Genomic DNA, 19,048 nt, shown 5'->3' on the forward strand with positions numbered 1-19,048 from the left:
TGTACGGCCTTCTCTTCTACCTCATTACCCGTAGCTGTAACGTTAAGAATTTCGATTTCGCTTCTGACTTCCTCTAAGGCTTGATCAATTTCCGATTCTAACCGAACGGGTTCAAGTTGAAGCTCACTAACAGGTTCCATTTCAGGGAAATGTTTTCGGAAGATCTGTTTAGCCTGTTTACCCAGATCCGTAATCTCATTTACATGTTTATCTGCTCCCGGCGACTTCAAAATCATGTAGATTCGGACACGATAATGTACCAACCGAGTGCACAACTTCTCTCTTTGACGAGCGTCGGCTCTCGGATTGTCTAACAATCCACTGATGACTGAAAGCTTAGCCCTTACAATCTCAATCTCTTCAGGAACCGATCTCCAAATGGGAGCGGCTACGAAAATGTTCTTTTCACGCTCATGCTTCATCTTATCTTTCAACTTTCTCCGCTTAATGCTTTCATGCTCGTCCAGTCCATACATCATATTCCGCATTAGCAGTTCGTGTTCAACCTCATCCATGGAAAGATGAGACACATCCATCATCTTGTAGAGCCTTCGTAAATCCATTATGACTATTAATTAATTATTCTATGTTTGGTTCTCGCGAAGGATTTTTATGGAAAAAAAAATTGAAAAAAGACTAATATCCGATAGCTTACACTAGAAAGCAATTGAAAAATAGTAATGCTATCGCGAAGCAGATTTTTCGAAAATTCCTATTAAATCGGTCAACCTTGAAAATTTATTCTCGGCAGACTCATTCACCAAATCAATCAAAATCAATCGTTTTGATCCGAAACACTCGTTGTTCAGATCATTTGGTAGAATCAAGACCCAATAACCACGAATTCTTCAATTCCACGCCAATTTACTTCCGCTGTTTGGTACCAAGACGCAAAGAATTTCAACTTTTGTGGGTGTACGCGCACTAGTAGAATGGCTTAATGAATTCCGAAACGATCCCCTGAAACTAAGGCGTTACCATTGACACACTCAGTCCTTATCACTTGCCGTACCTAACCTATTCAGCACACTTCTATAGAAAAACGTAGCACATGGTTGAACTCTTGATTAGCTTCGATTTTTAGTTGGGCGCCATTTGTTAATTCTTATGCCCCTAACTTCTGGTCACGGCCTCGGAAGTCGTGTGGGGTGGGCTACATCCGCCTCTTTATCACAGGGTCGGCTATTCTCGAGAGGCTAATCAAGGGCTCAATGAAAGTCTACACGCGCTAATTACTCTTAACCAGGTTTTATTTTAGAATTACTCACTAAGTTGTGTGTGTGGGTGTGGTGTGCGCTGTACGGTGGGCCGGCCGGCGGTTACTGATGCTGCTGGGGAACTGCGGGTCGCTCCTCGATGGTGGTGTTACCAGCTGGCGCTGACAAGGCCTGGCTTGGCCTCGGTAAAGCGGGATTGGCGTCACTTTCGAAGGTCGGCGGGGGTTCTCAAGGGCTGATTTCACGTCGGGAATTGCCTTCGTCCGACGGTTGGGTCGATACACCTCTGGCCTCGATTCAAGGCGTACTCGAGATCAGAATACCTTGACCGTAGGGCCCCGGTCGGCTATCGTTCGCCCAGACTCAGCTTCCGGACTTCTTGGCGGGACTTGGTCCGCTATGGCGAAACTTGGCTTGGATATAAAACGTGCGAGCCAAGCGCTACTGGGTCCTGATTCGTTGTATATATCGGGTACGCACTGTACTCAAAACTCTTTCCTTGATCCGGTATAATTGTGGGCACCGTAAAGGTTTGCTCAAACTTTGCTAGGCGACTTTCAGCTAATAATCACGTCCACTAACTTTGGCGTTTTCTATCGGAAAGAGACCGAGTCTGATTCTCATTGTACCCAGTAGCCTACCCTTTTCACGCGATTTTCCCTTATTAGCTCCTTTTCTGCCGTCCTTTTTCCAACTCGCGACAATCTTTCGAACAGGTTCCCCTGCAGCAGTTTTTATAGTGTTCTGTGTTGTGTTCGAAATGTGTTTTACAAATTTTGTTCTAGGTTTTATCTAACAATCGGTTTTTAATTAATTTATATATTTATTTAAGTGTGCATGCTTCATATATTTTTTTAAACTAGGTAACTTTCTAATTTTAGGGCAATATTGGTGTATAATATACATAACATGAATTTAAAAACAGACAACAAATATCTTTAACTGTCAATTTAAATATTCTTTCGAACATATATCTAGCCACGGCAGTTTAGATAAGTACATTTATGCCCAACGGTAACAAACTGGACCTAGTTTCAATCAGCAGTAGTAGTAATGTTGCTAAAAAGTGTCGTAAATCAAGTGACATTGGTGGTCGTCGTGGCCTGGAAAAATGCCAAGGTAGAAACGGTCGTGACAGACACTCGACGACGGTGCATTAGAAACCTACTGCATAGGTTCGTCGTGAAAAGGTAGCCGGCGCCAACGAAAGCTGTTCCATCAACACTTCTACCCGGCAGAACTGGTCGACGGAGATCTACAATTAATTGTCGCTTCGTGACGACAATTAGCTGTCGTCTGAGTTACTACGTCGAACGACAACTGGATCAGGTCAAACCAGCTAGCTAATGTCTCCAAAAGGGTCCATATTAGTACAGCTGTTCCGTCGGAATGAAAACCTTGAAAATCCCCCTATCCGAAGCGGTTCATAAACTTTGACATTGCCATACACGGTGTTCGAAAATTCCATCACATACTGATATCACTGATAAAGCGACCAAACTGTTTACCAAACATTCGCTTATCTTTCCGGGCGACGAGAGATAGCCAAATATTTGCCCACCCGGCCGGCACGCGAGACACACCTCTGTTGGATCGCTCGGTCGGTGGTACTCCGCGCGCCAATGAATAATTGATATCTGCGCGTTCCAAAACTCACTCACTCATCGCTCAAGTTTATCGCTCATGAATAAATCACCCGACAACACATACGCACACATACATACATTAACCCTTTTTCACGAATTCCGTTTTTTTTCTTCTCCAGGGCGACATCTGGCGCCAACGGCATCTTCTCCCGACGGCTGGATTTTTCCTCCTTCAACATGCTGCCCCGGCAACGGATAAACTCCTATTCGATCAAGGTAAGCCAGTTTCCGTAGTGTTGTTAAATAAAATAAATACCCGAGCGAGAATCGCTAAATTATCGGACATAATCGCGCTTCGCACGGGCTGCTGACTAGCTGCTGGCTACTCAGTAGGCCACTATGACAAGGCGGTGATCGCGGATTGCTGTGACAGCAGAATATGATTAGCCGTTAGATGATAGGGGTGGCGGTGGTGGTGTACACGAAGAACGAGAAGCAAGCGTGAATTTAGGTCGTCAAAGATCGTATTACAACGCCTACTCGGGACGGGCGTAATGAACGCCCGAGTAGAAAGTTGATCGAAATGAAACATAGATACATTTGTTTTCTCGGTATAACATCCCTACCGGGGTTGAGCCTAAATCTTAACCTTGTTATTGTATAAGCTATTTGATGGTATTAACTGGGGAGATGACAAGAGAGTAAAAAAGTGAAAATTCAAAAAAATCATGGTCATAAATCAATAATAATGTATGAAAAATAGGTCGGGAAGATATCATATCATATCATCAAGTTTCTTTTCGTCTGACCACGGCAAGGAATCTTCTGAATCTAGCCGCGCTCATGCCACTGTTTACCTTTTTGTGTCAACTCCTCCCGGCAAGGAATCTACTGAATTTAACCTCCTGCACGCCACTGCTTACTTTTGGCGTCGGCAAAGTTACTGCCGGCACGTTCATGCCATTGTTTACTTTTTGCGTTGAAAAACTCACTTTCAGCAACGAATCTTCTGAAATTATCCACTCTTAAAACACTGCTTGCTTTTTGTGTCGAAAGACGCATTTCCAGCAAGAAATCTGATGAATCTAGCAGCACGCACGCTAGCGTTTACTTATTGTACCGAAAACCACACTCCTGGCAAGGAAGATAATCTTTTGAATCCAACCACGCGTGGCCATGCTTACATTATTGTTTACTTCTTGCGTCGTACAACTCACTCCCGGCAAGGAATATTTTGAATCTAGCCACGCCACTGGGAGAAAACAACCAGAAACAGACACTAAATTCAATTCGGAAATGAAAACGTGTGGTTACTCTTCCTTGTCCTACCGGATTGTACAAACGTCAGACAACGTTGATTGTCTTCGTGAATTTACAACGCAACAGTAGCCTTCTTCTGCTTCTCATTCAGGTCTTCCAGCAAACGTGTCATCCAAAGCTCCCCTGGCACGTCCCACCTAGTGCCACGTGCTCTGTCTTCATGGACGAGAGGCTGACGCTGTCCTGACGCCGCCTGGTTTGCCCAGGAGACAGCTGCTTCTACGAAGAAGGCAGAAAATTCAGTAATCAACTTTCGAGTTCCAGGAAATCCAGCCTAGATAGATTCAGAAAACGTTTCGAGATTAGCGCCGCCCGATTCTCAGAGCTTCATCTTCCAGTAAGTAGCGAAGCATCCGCTAAGATGCTGTCCATTATCTCTCGGATGGTCCGCCGAATTTCCGCCCTAGAATACTGACTTTAGCGGCGATATCCGGACGTGTGCGCATCGCAACATACGGCCACGAGACTTCGATACATGGTAATGTCCTTCATTGCTTCACTGTTGGTTGTGTCCTTGTGATAGTCTTGGTCCTTCGGCGTGCACGCTTCCTTGGCTTCCTTCATATCGAACGGTTGCAATTGACCGCTTGATGTACGATTATAAGCTTAGGCTGTACGCAACTTCCGAGTCTCTGGTAATCTCCAAGCCCAGAAAACGCTTCGCGTTTCAGAGACAGTTGAAGACGAGATGTTCCTTCAGTTCTTTCAGATCCGGACTACCTTCTCGTCAGCATCTACAACTCATATGTCATCTAGATAGAGGATAAAATTCGCTACACGTCCGTTTCGTGGATCAGCGGAGCTCGGAACGAAACTAGCTCGCTTCAGAGCTTCGGACAGTTTTGTATACCAACACCTAGCTGACTGATGAAGGCCGTAGATACTACGGCGTAAACGGTGCACCATCTTCTCCTGATCACGGACCGAGAAGCTGTCGCAATAGACCTCCTCGTTGATTTCGCCATTCCAATATGGGGTTCGGACATCCAGCTGCTGCAAAATCAATGTCCTTGAAAGCAAAGGCTACAGAAAGCGATGTTCTTAACGAAGTTGTTGTAACCGGACGTCGTTGCATCATCGGCGCAAACACTTCGTTGAAGTCTACTCCGAATCGCTGAGTATATTCTGGTACAATGACTCGCGCCTTCCGCCGCACGACTTTGCCGGCCTCGTTGATCTTCGTCTTATACATCCTGCGACTCTTGATGACTTCTTGCCGGGTGGTAGTGACACTAGCTCTCAGGTACTGCTTTTAGAGGTACGTTCTCTCCGGTACCGGTTTTGTACCGTGTGGACATGGATTACTTCTACGAATCTCGCTACAGGCAATTCTACGCTTCGGTGTACGACTGCGGTTTCCGTCAACGCTTGAGTAGCACGGTGAATCGCCGTACTAGAAAACGTGTTACGAGTTTTACGGGAGGCTCGTCTTCTAATCTCATCATAGTAACGTTTATCGAGATCTCGTTTGATATCAAGGTGGATCTAGAATTCAAATCGAAGAATTGTTCACTCGCTTAAATCATAATTGCTTGGTTTGCGGGGGTCGTGGTATCGCCCTAAGCTTAGCCGTATTACTTCCAGGCCAGTATAATATCGGTTTGACCACGGTCCTATTCGGGAAGCAGCGATTCAACACTGTCATCAACCGTATCGGTATCCTCCAACCCGAGACTGAGTACCAAGTTCTATGAATTTAGTGTCACGGCTAATGGTGATTGTCTCGGTCGCTAAATCGATGGAACGATACCAACTATGTTGTTCTCAGTAGTCTACGAATGTAAGTTTGCGTGCCTAGCTAGCCAAATTCACCATGCTTCACATTCTGTATGTAAACCCAAATGAAGTAGAATCCGTCGAGCGCGAGTGCAGCCTGTTCTTCAGGTAAGTAGCGATTGGCACCGTCTCATTATAGATGTCAACTCCTGCAGATACCGGTTGCGCCTCCATTCAGTTGTGACGTATAGGGTGTGGTGAACCAGACCTAAATCTCCTCCTCGGCTGAAAGCGTCTGAAGCTTCTTGTTATCATACTCATCGTCTCCTTGAGAGCGGATAACTCGCTGCTTCCTACCAAACAAGTTTTGCACGTATCTTACAATTCAGTGATCTTTCCGGCAGCGTCCGACTTCATGGCTAGGAGATACACGATCGTTACCCGCTGAAGTCGTCGATTGCATCGGTTGCCACTGGGGGTCGCCCGCCGTTCTCATGGTCCCACACAGGTCTGTGTAGACTAAATCCATGGGCATTTTTAGGGCATGTAAGCGCAAGAAACCCCGCTCGATCTCCGAGCTGTTTTCAAGATGCTCGTCTAGCCTAATTTCAAGCGTCGTTATGAGCTCGCTTTAGGGGTCTGGCAGGCAACCCAAGGTCACAGCTATCTTTAACTGATCTTCCAACTCCTGCCCATCGTTTTCCAGCTGATCAAAAGGTCGTCCAACTCGAAGAGGTGTGCTTTCAAATCGCCTCCTTCTCACATGCTCAAGCTGCACAAATTTTATGAGAGAGCATGCTCACGAAAGCACAATAACTGTTCGTGATACTTCTGGAGACTACCCAAAATTCACGGGCCGATTGCGCCGTGCGCGCATTTCTGTCATCTCTTGCCCACTGAACTGTGATGAGCCTGGGCCTAGGCCTGGGCTTGACTCCTTTGACGACGTTGAAGAGCTCCTTCCTGATCAGGTGCGCCTACAACCGGAATTTCCAGGATGACCAGTTCGAGTTGTTTAATTTCATGCACTTGTTGAAGGATGCCATCTTCCGCCGCACAAACATTGCTGCAGTAATGAAACGAAAAAAAAGCTTTTGCACTGAATATCGACACGACGCCGCCGAACACCGAATGTAAACACGACGCCACACATACCGACGCGACGATTCCCCCGTTCCGAACGTCAAACCGCTCGCAACCTCCACCGAGTCCGTAACCCGAACAGGTTCGAACTGGGGTCAGCTTGTATGACACGGAATCAGGAATGAAAACATGTGATTACTCGTGATTAGTCGTACTATTCGGTTCTAGTCTTGTTTATATCGGTTTGATTAAAGTATATGGTTGCAAGGTTACTTGATAATCAGGTAGAACTGCTACTTTACCAAGATGTGTAGAATAACAAGGGTTGCACCGCTGTCACTTCTAGCAAGAGTCAAGACTCACTCTCGGCAACCAATAAAGTATCAAATCCACACATTTGGATTGTCCGGTACCTACTTCAGATTAGAGCAGCAATGTTATAAACTTCGGTATCAACGTTCCATTTCTACTCGGGCTGTCCTCCCCGACGCCGTCCTCTTCGCGTCGCGTCATTCATTGTTAAGATATCAAATTTCTCGCTGTCAGCTGCACCGCGCCGCCATCGAGCACCGTCAGCAATAATTCTGTTCAAGTGCAAAAAATTATGTCAATTGACAGGTTACATTAGATCGGCTGTCAGAATCAACGGAATCGACTTGTTCTGTTTGGCGAGTTGCCGATGCCGCCGAACATCATGGGAACGTATTCCTGACAGCAACCGTGCTGCCTTGTGACTAATCGGGAAGTCCATTTGACTGGCTTCTACGGGTTCAGGTGTCAACCTTTAGCATTCACGTGGATTCCCACGAATCAATTGTCACTACACTTAGTAGTCACCATGCATACCTCAATGACTAAAGTGAAAGGAAACCACCTTCCAGATGACACCGGTCCCATCCAGAACCTGAAGCAGGAAGTCCCTCCGCCTCAAACCCGCGGTTCAAGCGAGCATGGTAAACAATCCTGATTGTGATAGTAAAATAATCGTATTGCATAATCCACGCTCAAGCTCAACACCACACCAGTCAGTTGCCCGGCCGCAAAACTAGAAATAGACCGGAATGGAAGCCTGACCAGCCTCAACAGTAAAACTATTTGCCTACTCGCCGCTACCAGTGCCGACAACAATTATTTACAACCACTTACTACGCCGCACAAGCCGAGTCGCGTCACCCGTTTGTAATGCTGTGGCCGGTTGGTTCTCTCGACAATCTAACCTCTACAGTTTAGTAGTAGAGATGAGTATTTTTAGAACGACTACTGGGAGCCGGTTGTGATCCAGGGATGAAGCGTTGCCTCATGAAGTGATAGCGGCGTCAACCGACCCGTCGAACTGCCTCGACGGAACGGTTTACTCGTCTTCCAATGTAATGAAGGAAATCAGGGTAAAATACGTCTCTCAAAAGACTTGTATTCGGACGTTCAGCTCCACTTCGTCTTCATAAGCTCCTTTTCGAAAACACGAAAAAAAAAAGTTTAGATGGAACGAACTCACTTTTGAATATCTGCTTTACATTCACCGTGTATGGCGTCAATTCACATTTGTAATGTTCCAGGAGCACTGCACTCGGATCATTTCAAATGTTCTGACGCAGTTCACACTCCAGGTCCCCCTAGTTTGTAGGCGTGAGATCGCATGTGCAATGCGATCACAGCGCACTCGACGGCGTGACTTTGTTGCACTGCAGTAGAATGCACTTCGCGCCCAAACAACCATATTGTTTAGTTAGCTAGTTAAGCAGGCTAGATGCCGCTTGCTGAGGTTCTGACGAGACACGCATCACCCGCGCACTCGCGATCAGTGCAGTGCTAGACTATACATTGTTGCGGCGGCCGGTTGGTGATCGCACCTCCTAGTTAGTTATCATGCTTTGCATTCTGAAAGCGTTTGATTGGTCATATGATTTTTGCAGCTGGCTCTAAGCCGGTCGTCGCCGGTTGTTCGCCGGCCGCGCCGAGCGACCGGGGCAGGATGTTTGAATAATATTTTAATCGGTTCATATTAGTGGTGGGTGCAATGTCGTGGAGAATCGATGGCTGTGTATTTTATTAATATGAATGCACCAGCGAAGATGAGGAAGGTAACGCGAAGGAACCGCGTCGTGCCTATCACGGCAGCTGTCAGCTGTATTTGCTCGCGGTCGCAGTCGATGTGGTGGGTGAAAGTCAACCGTCGCCGATCGGAGCGTATGTGTTGCGAGTGTTTGTGAGAAGCTCTCAATTTATAGTGAACTTGCACGCTATGAGCGGATACATTATAGCACCTACTGAGTGGAGTGATATCAACGGCTAGGTAGGTAGTGCAACGTCTTTGTGATTATTAATTGGTCTCCACTGATTCGGAAAGGTCAGCGATGTGTTAAGTGGAAGTTGGGTGATGGTGGAGACACAGGGGCGCAGTGAAGAGCGTTTCGGTTGTGGATTGTGAGTAGAGAAGCACTCCGAAGTTTCAGAGAATCTTGGAAGAGAAGTTCGCAGAAATGAACAAACGTCCATATTCAACACCTCAGTGACCAAGTGCTTGGCATCTAACATTTTAGTAGCTGTGGGTTGAAGATTACTCAAGGTATCCAAATCTCAGCGCCTCCTTTACTGATAAATGGGGACTTGGACTAAATGACTTCAATATACGACTTAGTTAACAATTATTCCAGAAAAATCACAGCATGAGTTATTTTTTCACGATTTTTTTTCTGTAATTATCATAGGAATTCCTTCAATCAGTTCAACAAGAATTCTTGTAAAGATTCCTCTGAGATTTCTTTTAGAATGTATTCCTTTCATTGTACTGCCTTAGATTTTTTTTTTCCATGATCATCTCCAGCAGAACCACCAGAGTTTTTTTTTGATACTCTTCAAACTTTTGCCGGATTTTTTCTAGGAAAAAATATTTTTGCAGGAGTTCCTAGAATGATTTCAGTAAGAATTCCCTCGAATTTTGCGCCAGGTATTTCTTTATAATGCTTTCCTGTCCATGTGTTTTTGTTTTGTTTTCTTTTTTTTATTGAATTTCTCCAGGAAGTTTCCGTGGGTCTTCTTCAGGAGTTTGTCAAAAAATTTCTCAAACGTTCACCTTGAAACTAGTCCACGGATTTCTTCAGAACTTCTTCCAGAAATTTCTCCTGCAAATACTTCAGGGCTTATTTAGGAAATTCCTTCAAGGATTGCCACGAAAGTTGGTGCATGCATTCCTTTCTGTATTTCTTCAAATATTTCTGTAGAAATTTCCCCCAGAATAGAATCTCCTCTAGAAGTTTTTCTCTGGGATTTCTTTAGGAGTTTCTCAAGAAATTGTTCTGGGGATTTTCTCGGGAATTTATTTAGAAATTCTACCAGGGTATGTTAAGATTTTATTGAGACCTTTCAGCAGGGATTCATTTAAAAATTACTAGCTGTCCCGGCAAACTTTGTCTTGCCAAGCTGTGGTGGTGTTTGACAACTGTTGAGGTCATCGCAGCAACGCACTCTAGATTGAAGTAATTTTGATCACGCTGAATTCCTTCTCGGCTCATTAGAAATCCGTACTTTATCATTTTTTTTACTCTTCTAGTGGATTTTCGTAACTTTTTGTACATATAAACACAGCCATCACGAATACGAATCGTACCATGCAAGAGTCATTCTGATCGATCCACCCGTTTTTGAGTTTTGTTGCCTCAAAGGAACTTCAAACTCATTTTTATATATATAGATTCAGCAAACATTTTCATAGCAATCCTGCAGAAATTTCTCCTTGGCATCTTTCAAAAATTTTTCAATAAATTTTTCTATGTAAGTATTGCAGAGTTTTCTCATTTTCTTTCATTTGAAAAAAAAAATATTTTTTTCAGGAATTTTCAAAAAAAAAATCCTCCATTTAAGTTGTGTTTGCAGGATTTATTTCAGGAATTTCTCCTTCGGGGATTCAGAAATTCTTCTACGAGTTACTACAGGAATCGCAACCATTCAACCAACCATCCAACCATTTTTTCCATGAAATTTCCTTTAGAGTTCCTCTTGAACCTTCTGATTCATGAATATTTTTTCACGAATTAAAATGTTCGGAATTAAAAAGGTGTTTCATAAGTAATCTCTGGAGTATTTTCTTGTTGAATTACTAAAGGTTTCCTGGAGAATCCTGAATCATGAATCATGAATCATGAATCATGAAAGAATTCCTGGATGAACTCTCGAAATTTCCTAAAAAAATCCATGGAGGAATTCCTGAAGTAACTTCTGTTGGAACTCATTGAAAAATTCACCACGAATTCCTGGTGAAATTTCTGGAGAAATTCTTGAAAGTTATCTCGGATGAATTTCTGGAGTAATTTTTGGAAGAATTTCTGGACGATTACCTGGGGATTACTGGAGAAATTCTTTTAGGAATTCCTGGAGAAACTCTTGGAGGAATTCCTGAAGAAATATTTGCAGAATTTCTTGGCCGAAGTCTATGAGGAATTCCTGGAGAAATTGTTGGAAGAATACCTGCACGGATTCTTTGAGGAATTCTTGGCAGCATTTTTAGAGAGAAATTCGGAGAAATTCTTGAAGAAACTCCTGGAGGAATTCTTGATTACTTGATGGAATCTTGTAGGAATTTCTGGTAGAATACTTGGAGGAACTCCTGGAAGAATTTTCGAGGAATTTCTTGAAAAAAATTCTGGATTATTCCAGGATTTCTTGAAGGAATACCTGGGAAAATTATTTGAGGAATTCGTGGCGAAAGTCTTGGAAGAATTCCTGAAGGATTTTTTGGAAAGCTACACCATTAAAGTAACGAGATTCAGTAGATCTTGTGGAGCTTGAAGGTCTTTATTCCAAAATAATTTGGATGACCTAGATCACCGAGTGAATGTTGCTAAGTTATCAGAATTGCACTCCGAGGCTCTAAAAGTAGCGCAGATTATATTCCACGAGCATTCGCTACAATAGATATATCATAAGTTTTATGGGTATTGCGACCCATACTTCCAAATACATTTGAATACCAGTGGACACCCAAATAGCAACACATAGAGATACTCGCAATATTATGAGGTGCAACAGACACAATCGTGAAAGAATTATGCCGATAGAGTGAACAGAAACAAGAGTAGAGCCTGTAGACCTTGAAGGTCCTAATTCCAAAATAGCTTGGAAAGCCTGGAATACCCCATGAATGTACTAAAACCATTATAGTTGTGCAATGAGGCTCCATCAGCAGTATGGACTACACTCCAGGAATATTTTTTTTACAATTAAAGCATGATACAGTATGTAGATATCGTAACCCAAACTTCAAAGCGTTTTGGTGGCCATTTGTATTTCACGGAATGTCCAATTACCACAACATCGAGTTGCTCCTAGCATTGCGAGGCCTAATGGGCATCAACGTGACTAAATTTAAAGAACAGAGTGAACACAAATGATGGTAGATGTTGTAGATCTTAAGAAAATAAATTCCAGAGTAATTTGGATGACCTAGATCACCCAATTCATGTAGCATGAATATTCTAGGAGTGCTTTGAGGCTTTCTGAGTACCGTAGACTATGTTCTGTGAGGATTCGTCGTATATTAAATTTGGCATAGGATGTTGGATTTGTGACACCAATTTCGGAGTACTTTGGAGGCCTTAGAATAACTCTGGGATCAAAACTTCAACATACTATGATGGGTAGTAATACATTGCATGACAAGGATCAGTGAAAACTATTGACGACTAGCAAAAAGATGAAATTTGAGTAAAAACATGTAGAATGTATAAAAAACTAGCTGTACCCGGCAAACTTTGTCTTGCCTACTGCGTTTTTTGACGTTTCAAGTCCCTAACCAAGCGCCCAAGTCCCCGTTCCAAATGTATGAAACCCCGATTTTCAAAAACTCTCAATTTTCCCATGTTTTAGGCCTCATAAACCTTCGTTGGGTGAAAACTAACAGAACAAAACTTAGACGACCCAAATCGGACCACCCGTTCGCAAGTTATGCGCGGTCCCACGTATGCCACTGCATTTTTATATATATAGAGAATAGAGATACAAAAAGCCACGTATTTTCGGCTACCAGCAAAAGGGGGGAGGGTGCAAAGGAGCACAACTATTCCCCTTGACTATAAAAAAATCCAGGGTAAAATGTTCAAAAACAAAGAAGATATTGCATTTCTGCCAAAAGTGGATCGTCCCGGGTGTTTACGGGTTAAATTCTGAAAAAGTCTCTAAGGAAATTGCAGAAGGAATCCGAGCAGGAGTTTCTGAAAGAATCACTGAAAAAATTTTTGAGGAAATCTCCTTTAGAATTTCTGTAGAAATCTTATAAAGCACTCTTGAATGTCCCTAGAGGGTTTTTTGGAAGAAAACTCTGGAAATTCGGGGGAATTTCCTGGAGAAAAGCCTTGATGTAATTCCGAGGCAGTTCATTGAGTAATTTTTAAACTCCTTGTGAAATCCTAGATTGTAGGAGGACATTCAGCAAGTATCCCAGGAGCAGTCTGTGGACGTATTTCCGCAAGAATTCCTGTAGGAAAACATAGTGAAACGCCTTGATTAACTTCTGTAAAAATCTTTAGAAAAAACAAACTTTTGAGATATTTCTTAAGAATTCCCGTATAAATTTCTGGGAATTTTTTATGAATAAATATCTTAAAGAATCAGTGAAAGTTTTTAGAGGTATCATTAAAGGAAATGCGGAAAATTCTTTGGGGAAATACATATTGAAGGAAAAAAGAATATCTGTGTGAACTGTTGCAGGAATCTCTGGAGCGATTGCTGTAGGATATTCTTGAAATTCCTGAACGAATTCTGGTGGAAATTTCCAGTGGAATCCTTAGTGCAACCCCTGAGCAAAATTCTGGTTAGCTTCCTGAAGAAATTCCTGAACGAATTTCTGAAAGTATCTCTGCATTTTTTAAGAAACCACTTGAAAATTTTTTGGAAGAATCTTTGAAAGAATTTTTGAACTAACCCTTGTAGAAAATTCTGGTAGAATTCCCTGGAGGAATCACCGAAGGGTTTTCTAAACGAAACCCTACACGAATTTTAAAAGTAACCCTGCCGGAATTTCAAAAAGATCCCACGGAAATCGACATAAAATAATTCTTAGACGAACTTGGGAAATTCTTGGATGAATTTCTTGGGAAATTCTTGAGGCAATTTCTGAATGAAACTATCTGAAGGAATCTATGATGCAATTGAGGAAGCAACCTATGGAAGACTTCCTAATAAAATCATTGGACAAGTTCATGGGGGAAACTCATAAAGAATTTCTGATGGAATCTCCAGGAAAATTTCGAAAGGAATCATTGGTAGAATTTCTGAAAGGAACTATGGGAGAACTTCTTGAAAAAAAACATGTTTTCGACAACTTCTTTTGTTTCCGTGTTTGCCTCCGGTTTTTGGATTCTAAATAAATACAATGCAGACGAGCTACGCTTAACAGATCTTTGGTCGATTCTTCCAAATCCATATTTATGCTGCGTCTTGAATTTTCTAATATCATCAGGGTTCCTTTGTAGCAATGAGAGCAACACTGCCAAGTCGACTCATCAGTCCTTTTGTCCAGTCTATTTTCTTCGGTACGGAGTACACTGGTATACATGAGTACTTCAATATTTGGCGATTGTGTGAATACCGCATATGATTTGGCAGCACTGCTGATTACAACCCCAGAGTCCTAAATCCACAGAATCCATTTTACAGTCATCCCAAACCACTTGCATCAATTCATAATATGCCCATCCTTATCCAACAAGTAGTGCGGTCATTCCGACCCACTTCTAACAACCAGTAACGCGGTAATCCCTATCTACTTCAGGAAATTCTTTGCTCGGTCATCCAGAACCATTTTCAGCACCCATAATGCGGTTAATCCGATCCGCATAAAACAACCAATAACACTGTCATCCCGATCCGCTTCTGACAACCATAGCGCGGTTATTCCGATCCGCTTCCAACAATCAACAGTATGGTCATCCCGATCCGCTTCAGATAATTCTTTGCGCGGTCATCCCGATCAGCTTCCAACAACTATAATGCGATCATTTCGATCCGCTTTCAACAACAATAGGGAAGTCATCCCGACCCACTTTCCATTTCGCGCGTGTGGTCATTCCGAACTGCTTTCAACAACTTAAAGCGTGGTCGTCCCGATCCGCTTCCAGCAACCAATTGTGCGGTCATCCTGACCCGCATTATATCATTCTTAACGATCATCACGATTCGTTCGAAAAAAAAAATGCACTTGTCCTCTACGCACTCCACTGCTTTTCTATTAACCCTTTGAAGCCGGAATTTTTCCAAGCGTTCTTCTGGAGTTTTTTTCTGCGTTTATCTGTAGTTTTGGTATTCAATAGTATAAAAACGGTAGAATATTATGCGGGATATTTTTTCTGGACTTCCTAGGTCATCCAAACTATTCTTGGGTTTAGATCCTGAAGTCTATGGCTGTAACGGTAGCTTCTTTCATTATACAAAGCTGCGATTTGTAATCTATCATGTCCAGTCAGTCTTCTGAAAATTCAATAGACAGTATCAGATCATTCGGGATATCCTAGATCATCCAAACTGTTCTTGAGTTTAGATCCATAAGTCTACTGGTGTAACGGTAATTTCTTTCATTATGCAAAGCTACGATTTGTAATCTATCATGTCCAGTAAGTCTTCTGAAAATGCAATAGGCAGTATCAGATCATTCGGGATATCCTAGATCATCCAAACTGTTTTTGAGTTTAGATCCTGAAGTTTATGGCTGTAACCGTAACTTCTTTCATTATACAAAGCTGCGATTTGTGATCTATCATGTCCGGTAAGTCTTCTGAAAATTCAATTGAAAGTATCAGATCAGTCGAAACTGTTCTTGAGTTTAAATCCTAAAGTCTACGGGTGTAACGATAACTGCTTTCATTATACCAAGCTGCGATTTGTTATTAAATTTGTTATTATTTGTTTATTATTTGTTGTTAAAAAGTGGTTGACATTTTCGTCACGACTACAAGTACAATTTTAATAAAAAGCTTTGTGGGTGTTATTTGCGGATCTGCTTGAACAGATCCAAACATCTGTTAGTGTTAGTCCGACAACCTTCTATGTCCATCTGTAGATTTATTTTAAGAGTCTTTCGTCTAGCTCTATGTCTATATTTGAACGTCTAGCTCAACACTTGGTCTTTCAGCAGAACCAGCCATTCTAGTAAAAAAACTTTCAATTATAAGAAACCTGTGGCTGAAACCTCACTGAACAATGAACCGAGACTTTAATGTTCAATGTCCGGGAGAATTTCACAACTATTGCAATCTTTGCGAACAATAAGATTTGATCCGGTTCAAGCACCGCACTTCTCCAAAGAATTTTAAATCCCATCGTAAGAAAGTGAAAGCACTTCTTAGCGAACCAGACGACGCCCTACCCAGACCTCCAGGGAGCCTGTACCTCCCGCAAATTCATATCAAGTTCTTCCATCGGACAATGTCTCCTCGGAAAAACTTCGTAAACATTTGCTCGGAAGCAGCTGGGCAAAAAGTTTCCTCCACATTGTTTGGTGCATTTTTAGTGGTCTCTACCACCGCCGCCACCCACGACCTCAACTCCACAATGACCGAACCCCCACAAACGGAACAGTCATCCCGCCCCGCCTGCCGATGGTGATTTATTAGTGTTTGATATCCAAGTTGGACCCGAGCAGACCAGTCCTGTAGTGGCAAAGAAAGTTTTGTTTCGCCAGTGATAAAAGTTTCTTTCCTTTCTGTTTTTCCATCGTAATTCTTGCGTCGTTGTCGTCTTCGGCGGGAAGCTTTTTTCCCTGCTCCAAATCGATAAGCAATCAATTTAGTTTCCGCTATTTTTTGTCGGATTCAAAGGACAGGTTCTACGGCGACCACCGCCAGCACCCTGGTCGGTGGAGATCTGAAGTCGTCTGGTTCTGGTTGTGGTGTAAAACAAATTAAACTTTAATCTGAAATTGGTTCCTTTTCCGTCTCCGTCGTTGTTCATCACTTTTATACTACGTGGATTAGACAATGAGAATGTGGTTCTTGTGGGATGAAGAAGGTCGCCATTCGGAAGGTTAAATCGAATCGTAAAGAGCTAGGTTTCCAATTAAATCATAAAAATTCAATTATATCCTCGTAAAGGCACCCACTTGGGATTTGCAGTCCGGTTGCTCTCCCATATCCATGTATCCAAACACATGAATGCGAGTTGGATCCTGATGGTCAACGGTCATGTGAGGGGTAGGGCGCTGCTGTTGGCATAAATCTCACTTAATTTATTTATTGATCCCGTTTATCATAAATTTTCGGGCATCCCACAAAAAAACACCAGAAAACCATGTCTCTTTTTCCGCAGTCTCTTGAAGTGAAAGAGTTTCTCGCATTATCGCATGAAAAGGATAAATAATTCATCATTCTGCCCTCCTCCGCGGTTAAGCTGGATTAAGGTGAAGATATGACGAAGCCACAGCTCAAATTTTCGAGAGCACAAATCTGATGAACCGAATGTCGTATTGCGCTGAAAAGTTGATCGATTGGTCACCGCCATCGGGTTACTAATCGATCAACTTTTCAACGCAATCCAACATTCGGTTCTTCAGATTTGTGCTCTTGAAAATTTGAGCTGTGGCTTCGTCATATATTCACCTTAAGTAAGGAGAAATTATACGGAAAAGTCGAGTATGCGAAGTCCCACGACTGTTTCGCCGGAAACCGGTTATCTCGCTGGCGAGCTTGGTCAGCCGTTTATCTGCGATGAGACCCAGCTGCCAGTTAAAGATGACACTGTTGAGAGATAGACGTTACACTGAACAGTGAACTTTTAAATCGTATTCGTCTGTATGTAAAGCTTTCGAATGATCTACAATTCTAAAGACCAATTCACACAACAACTGCCAAGGCTCCGTTTTCAATTTGTGGCAATATATTTTCTTCGGGCGTATCCAGTTTTACAACTTTGACAGTAGCACGCTTTGCGTTGCCCGCCTTAATCCAGTGCTGCCAGTTGGAGAGATTCCGAGAAACTGTCGACTTTCCAAAGATAAACAAACGTTCACCCTTCGTCGAAAGAATCGTTCCGATTTTCAATAAGGTATCGACAGAGAAAACTCTACCGCCTCGCAGTCAGACACTCCTGGCGGAGGATTTAATTTCATTTTAATAAAATCACGTACGAAGGATTTTCGTTAGAGGCACGTTCCAAGTCGCCGCCACTACCACCACTGTCCTACCCCCTCCAATCGCAATCAACAGACACAGCTCCGCTAGTTTGGTCCAACCCGGATCGAAATAAATTTAAAAATTGTTTTCCACCACGAAAATCGAACTTTTCCATCTGCACGAGCTTCATCCGAAAATCGAAAGCAACTTTATCGGTGTATTAATATTCAATGAATATCAATGTCAAACACCTTTTTCCTCAAGCAGCACTCTCGTCCCCCCACCAAATTCTTCCATTTCTCTGTCCTACCCCCCGTTCTGTTGTTCTTGTTCCTTCCGCAGAGCGACAAGGGCCTCGGATTGTGTGCGTATATTTTTTGTGCCCTCTACCCCGGATGCCGTGTCACGTTTTTGACATCTCTCAGACTCCGTCTCGGCGAAGTTCAGCGACCTCTTCCGGAGGAATGCGTACCTATCGTACCTACTTACTCGCCCCACAACAGCGCAGAACTCGTTAGAACAAAAGCTCAGGTGTCTACTGCGCGACTGCTGTTTCCTATCCCTCCGACGAAATGCGACATCTTAAAATGTCACTCGAATCATTGTGGAAGATTTTGGTCGCATTTTGGTGGAGGGGGCGGTTTGGGGGAGAGCTTGGGGTTAAGTCAAACGACAACAACTTTGCGCAGAAAATGTGCTGGAATGGGATCGATCTGTTAGACAAACCAAAACCAAATTGATTGCTTCGGATTCCTATCCCCAGCCCCCTAGCGGAAGGGACCGACGATTGCGGCGACGCCGTCTGCCACTACTGCAAGGAACAGAGGAAAAGTTCCGATTCAAACGGGCGATTGATTGAGAGTGAGTTTTGTTTTGGATGGGGCTGCGGCTGATGGACAGTCAAAACAGTAATCACGTAGTTGTGGCATTATCATTATTCATCAAGCCGTCAGAACAGCCAAGCCAAGCGTTGGGGTTCTAGCAAAAACGAGTCTGCGATATTGGGATCGAGACGAGCAATCAAAACATA

General features: G+C 43.0%; 1 protein-coding gene across 1 annotated transcript in view; it reads left to right on the forward strand.

Moving 5' to 3' along the window:
• The first annotated feature begins 2,982 nt into the window (after window positions 1–2,982).
• LOC109430353 (headcase protein-like) overlaps window positions 2,983–19,048 on the forward strand; it is a 147,771-nt gene continuing 131,705 nt past the window's right edge. Inside the window, exon 1 of the mRNA XM_029867058.2 lies at window positions 2,983–3,079. Within this exon, the coding sequence (XP_029722918.2) occupies window positions 3,041–3,079 (39 nt within the window). The 5' untranslated portion in view covers window positions 2,983–3,040. The remainder of the gene's footprint in view (window positions 3,080–19,048) is intronic.

This window comes from Aedes albopictus, chromosome 1 (genome assembly GCF_035046485.1).
Source record: "Aedes albopictus strain Foshan chromosome 1, AalbF5, whole genome shotgun sequence".
Lineage (NCBI taxonomy): Eukaryota > Metazoa > Arthropoda > Insecta > Diptera > Culicidae > Aedes > Aedes albopictus.